The sequence below is a fragment of the Cornus florida genome, unplaced genomic scaffold, assembly GCF_030987335.1.
Source record: "Cornus florida cultivar Cherokee Brave unplaced genomic scaffold, ASM3098733v1 CherokeeBrave_3.0.0_Hap2_Chr07, whole genome shotgun sequence".
Classification (NCBI taxonomy): Eukaryota; Viridiplantae; Streptophyta; class Magnoliopsida; order Cornales; family Cornaceae; genus Cornus; species Cornus florida.
In genome coordinates this window covers 12,531,044-12,537,181 of record NW_026775577.1, presented here as the reverse complement: position 1 = coordinate 12,537,181, position 6,138 = coordinate 12,531,044, and the positions used below count along the sequence as shown (strand labels likewise).

At 30.4% G+C, this 6,138-nt stretch overlaps 1 protein-coding gene across 1 annotated transcript; it reads left to right on the top strand.

The window, feature by feature from the left end:
* Positions 1–3,820: 3,820 nt before the first annotated feature.
* Positions 3,821–5,878, top strand: LOC132266396 (UPF0496 protein At2g18630-like). Its single transcript, XM_059767247.1, has 2 exons — positions 3,821–4,112; positions 4,740–5,878. Exon 2 carries the CDS (start codon positions 4,769–4,771, stop codon positions 5,768–5,770), a length of 1,002 nt encoding a protein of 333 aa, XP_059623230.1. The 5' UTR covers positions 3,821–4,112; positions 4,740–4,768; the 3' UTR covers positions 5,771–5,878.
* The last annotated feature ends 260 nt before the right edge of the window (positions 5,879–6,138 follow it).

The window sequence follows — 6,138 nt, the reverse complement described above, 5'->3', positions numbered from 1 at the left end:
GGAGCAAGACGGTTTTAGTTAAATGTTTTAGTGGTAGTACCAATTAAATTGTTAGCGTAGTAGGTTCATGGTTAATGGGAGTTATATTTATGATTTATAATGCTAATCGAATTATTAATCATAAAAGGATATTTTGCTAAGAGTTATATTATTTCTTGCATTGTAAATGGTAATAAACAGTATGTGATTACAATTGAGGAATAGGATATTAACCATACTGGATTAATGTGGACTAGGAGATGTTATGCAATTTAATTGATATGTAAGTTAATTACTTGTTTAGTAAGTTAATTATATGCTACTTAGAATTGCTATTTATATTGCTTAATTAAATGCAATGGATATCTGTATGATTATTATCATGTTTACTCCTGAATCATGTGATGTACATACATACTTGCATCATTTATTGGATTATGTGGGAACCATTTTCAGGATATGGTTTCGGATTAATGCACCATTATCAGGATATATATGGAGGCATATTATACAGATGGACTAGCTATTAAGTAAGTCTTATCTTTTCGTGTTAGGCCACGGAACCATTTGAATAACATGCCATTGAAAGACTACGGTGGATAGTTTACTTTATTGAATTTGGATAGGAGATGGATTTATATATATGTATGTACCATGATATGAGCTTGAGTTCACAGGATCGATAGTTAGGAAGACTATATTGCCCTGGATGCATAGCTGGATATAGAAGATGTGTGTATACCTTGCTAGATAACGGTGTTCATGACTACCTATGTGTTTTGCATGATGCCTAGTATCAGGATGAATCTGCCCTATAGTCCAGTGAGAATCTTTAGTGTGTATCTATATATATATATATACAGACTATGTAGCTATTGCATGAGTTGACTAAGATGTATTCATTCCTTAAATTTCTGTTACATGTAATAGAAAGAACTTGTTTGTGGGCCTGACCACTATTTATTTTTTTAGGTTTATGTCAGTACCAGGTGTAGATTTTGTTCGTGGAAAGCAGAGACCAGTCATCATCATTCTTCTGGATTATCTACATAGGATTTTACTTTATATTTTAGTTTTCAAATGTAGACAGTTGTTGATGTTCTTTGTATCAGTTTGGGATTTTCTAGGGGTCCACATAGCATGGATTCCCGAATTGTATTTCGAAGGATTATTGATATCAGAGGAATTCATTATTTAATGAAAGTTATTTTGAGGATTTTATTATTGTTCTAGTTTTCATTTCCGCATTTTATTTATTATATTTATTCTTTTTGTATTCTGTGTTCGTTTATTGCTAGTTTGTTTTTTATATCTCCAGGTATTCGGGCGTGAGCCTGGTCAACCAGCATTTGAAAATCTGGAAGTGTCACAAAAAATGAATTGAAAATAAGATACATTAAAAATTAAAAGAAAAAAAACCTAAAAGAAAATAGAGAGAAAAAATTGAAAGTAAGAGACATTAAAAATTAAAAGAAAAACCCTAGAAGCAAATCAAAACGACGAAGAAGCAAAAAAGCAAAACTGAGAAAATTAATTGAAAATAAGAGACATTAAAAATGAAAAGAAAAAACCATAGAAAACCAAATTAAAAATCATAACTTGCACTTACAATTTCTTTGTGATTCTTCTTCTGCTGCGAACCTTAGAAGCACTTTATTTTTAATATTATATATTTCATTCTCTAATTAGATTTCCTTATGAATTTGAAATAATATGGAAATAATATGAAAAAAAAAGTTAATTATTCAGTTGACAATTATAATATGGTAGTTAAATTGAAAAGAAAATATAAAGAAATCCTATTAAAAAATAAATTAATATATGTACTAAAACACAATAATGTATTGAAACTCTCTTTAATTCGTTTGAGGTAAATTAGAAATTATATTAATTGCTATTTTGGGAAGACTTAGAAATATGATAAATTCGACTTATTTATAATTATTACTAAGTGTTCCATTTATTGAATCATTTTCTAATTAGATTTTCTTTTATAGTTTAACTTTTTAATATTATATATTTTCTTATGAATCTGACATAATATGAAAATAATATGAAAAAAAGTTAATTATTTAGTTGACAATAATTATATAGTAGTTAAAATTGAAAATGAAATCTAAAGAAATCCTATTAAAAATAAATTAATATATGTATTAAACACAATATTGTACTGAAACTTCCTTTAATTTGTTTGAGACAAATTATAAATTATATTAATTGGTATTTAGGGAAGACTTATAAATAAAATAAAATTGGGTTTATTTATAATTATTACTAAATATTATTTTTTCTTTAGTAGTTTAATTTTTTAATATTATATATTTCCTTATCTAATTAGATTTTCTTATGAATTTGAAATAATATGGAAAAAACTTAATTATTTAGTTGGCAATAATAATATAGTAGTTAAAATTGAAAAAGAGATATAAAGAAATTATATTCAAAAATAAATTAATATATGTACTGAAACTAGGGCTGCAACTTGGGCGGGTTGGGCGGGTTTGAGGTATAATTTGAGTCCAGCCCACCATATAAAATGCTAAACCCAAGTCCAAGCCTAACCCTATCTTCAACCTTAATTACTTAACCCAAACCCAACCCATCCTTTTACTTTTAAATTCAGGCTTACAACTCGGGCTTAGATTCTGGGTAAAACCCTCGGGTTAATTCGGGCTACTTATATGGCTAATTCTTACATCGAAAATTTAATATGATCTAGAATTAGTTTTAGATTAAATTACTCTTAAATAATAAAAAGTTTATAGAAATTTTATTTTATTTTATTTATTTATTATTATTATTTTTTTGTAAATTTTTAATAAATTACAAACAAAGTTTTAGAAAATTAATTCTCATAAATATTAACATACAATAAGTTAAGATTTAACAAAAGAAGTTGAAAAGAAAAAAAATAATCATAGTTTAAATATTATATATAATGTATTTAAGAGTAAAAATATATATGAAAATAATATTAGAATTCGGGTTCGGGTTAGCTCAGGTTGTTAGCACTTCAACCCAAATCTAACTCTAATTGTAAAAATAATTGTCCAAATTCGTGAAAAGTCGAGCTGGGCTCGGGTTGGGTTCGGATTATCCAACCCAAGCCTAACTAAAACACAACAATGTACTAAAACTCCCTTTAATTCGTTCGAGGCCAACTAGTAAAAAATACGTGCATGCCATCAAAACTTAAAATTTACTTTATAACTTTTATAATCAAAAATTGTTTTTATTATTTCTTTTACGAATTTTTTTTGTAAACAATAATTAAGTACAAATAATAAAAAAATTAATTGTGATCCAAACCTAAACAAAACAATAATAAACAGAAATAATATAGTTTCTATATGTAAAAAATTAATTGTGATCCAAAATTAAACAAAACAATAATCAAACAAAAATAAAAAAAAGGACGAAAAAGAATACCTTTAATTCGTTGAATTATAAATTTTATTATTGTAAAATTACTATTTGGGGAAGACTAATTAGATTTCTCATTTCCTTTTAAATTTGAAGTAATATAAAAATAATATGAAAAAACTTAATTACATTTCGAATAAGAAAGTTATTAAAATTAGAGTCCGAATAATAATTAATAAAAGAATAATTTGATAATTACATTTCAAATCCCATACAATCTTATCTTTTTATTTATTTATTTATTTGAATTTATTCAACTTACCAATTTTTAAAAGAATAATTTGATAATTACATTTCAAATCCCATACAATATTTATCTTTTTATTTTATTTTATTTTTTTTGAATTTATTCAACTTACCAATTTTATTTTGGAATCACATCAAAACCCTTTTCCAATTCTATTTAAATTCTGAGTAATTCCTATGAAATCCCAAATTAAGTTTCGAAAGACCCTGAACATATTACTCTCTCTCACGGCGGCGCTAGGTGCTCTTTCAATCGCAGTGTCAATCGAAAGTCGGCTCTCTCCCTCATCGCGGAATCACAGCCAGAAGCCCTTCTCTCTCTCTCATCGCAGATCGACGGCTAACCCATCGATCTCTATCTCTCTCTCTCATCGCAGCAACGCCAGCCCTTCTCTTTCTCATTGCAGATCGACGATTTCTCTCTCTTATTGCAGTAATCGTGGAGCTCCTCTGTGGATTCAATCGTACTCCTCAATTCTCTCTTCGATCTTATAATATCTATGTTTTTGTCTAGCGATAGGGTTTGTCAACTCATGCTCGTGGTTTCAGATTTGACGATGCTCAATGTTTTATCAGAAATGCTAATCTATCTTACCATGTTATGGTCTCTTGATTGTACTAATTTTATTGGGCATATGATAGTTATGATCTCTTGATTGTAGTAATTTTATTTGGTATGTGATAAATTGATTGGTAAACCTGTTGTCTGTTATTGTTGGGTATTTGGTGAATTCATTATTGAATCTATGAATTTGGTTAATTCATTATTGAATCTATGAATTTGGTGAAAATTGTTCCTCAAATCAAAGTTGTCACAAATCAAAGTTGTCATATGGGAAAAAAATTGGAATAAATAATAATGAAATTGGCAAGGGTCTGCTTACCATTATATAATAATTGGGGAAAAAGCAAATCAGAGGCGGCAAAGAAGCTCATTTACTCGAATACCTGTTTTTCTCTATAGTACAGAAACTGTTTTCATATAAACGAAATTTAGACCATCTAAATTTGAAAAAAAAAAAAAAAAATTCATGATTCATGATTTCTTCTTTGTATGCCTGTAGTAATTATTGTTGTATCTGCCATTGCAGCTTAAAAGTTGAGCTCATCATCCCTCACAATGGGTCTCCTGGGTAGCAAAATAAGGGAAGAAGATCCATATTCAGAGTCGGTTGGCCCCCTCCGAGTCATCAACACCCTTGGCGTGGGCGTCAAGGGTGGGTCACTCTCTGTGGAGTCACTGGGAGAGCTCACAGACCGCATCCTCGAAACGAAACAACAAGTGGTCGAGTTCATTGACGAATGCAAAGAATTAAAGGACGTATGGTGGAATGAAGACGGACTGTTGGATCTTGTGGTATACTACGTCGGTAACACCATGCAGTTTATTGAACTTTGCACTGCTCTCAACCAGTGCCTCGTTCATGTCAAAGTAGGAACACCCATGATTCAAGCCACTTTAAAGAAATTTGAGGAAGGACAGAAAGAATTAGGGTTGGATGAGAAGAGGGAAATCTATTTGACGACGGTACAGGAATTGAAGAATTACAAGACTGTAGGTCACCCTTTAATACAAAAGTTCTTCTTGTTGTTTCAATCTGTTTATACAAAGCAAATGTTAATGTTCAAGACATTGAAAGCTAAGAAGAGTAAGTTTGTTAAGAAGTGGAAGAAATTAACTTTTGTTGTGGCTTTTGCTTCTGTTATGATGTTTTCTGTTGTGGCGGCGGTGGGGAATGTTGTGATGGTGTTGATGGGTGCTACTACGGCAATGGGGCAGATGGATGAATGGATTGATTCCCTTTGGAACCAGTACGAGGATTTGGTGAAAGGACACAAAGAGACGGCTCCTTCATTATTAAAGATTGAGAATCGGATTGAGATGGGGGACTTGGAGGACTGCATTGGAGCACTAGTGTTGAAGAATGCTGATTTTGATGTTAGTGAAGAGGACGGTGTGACGGTAGCTATGGATGAGATCAAGAAGAGGTTGCGTGAGTTTCTCCAAACTATTGAGAAATTGTATGAACATACTACTAAGCTTAGCACTAAAATAATGAGTGGGTGGAAGGAGGGAATGGTGATCTTGAGGAACATCAATGACCGCGCCTATATGACCTGAATAATATTTGTTACCCTTCTTTTTATCAACAGATTGCGTGTTTTTATTAATTATGGAGTGTGTTTTTATTAATTATGGATCAGCTATATATCCCTAATACTTTGATGATATGCACTGTGGTCCATTAACTTAATTTCGACACTCTTAACATTAATTATTTTAAGCTATGCAGATTCAGCACTTGTTTTCCAGCATATATATGAAATTATCAGGTAATTTTGATACCCCTGACTCAGTGCTCATATTATCACAGGATCTAAACTTGGATGGCTCTTGGGCAACAAGGGCATGAAATTACAAGTTCGGTAAATAATGGAATTTCAGATTTGCTTATTACAAGTGTTGTGGTAAATAATACTACTGAAGAG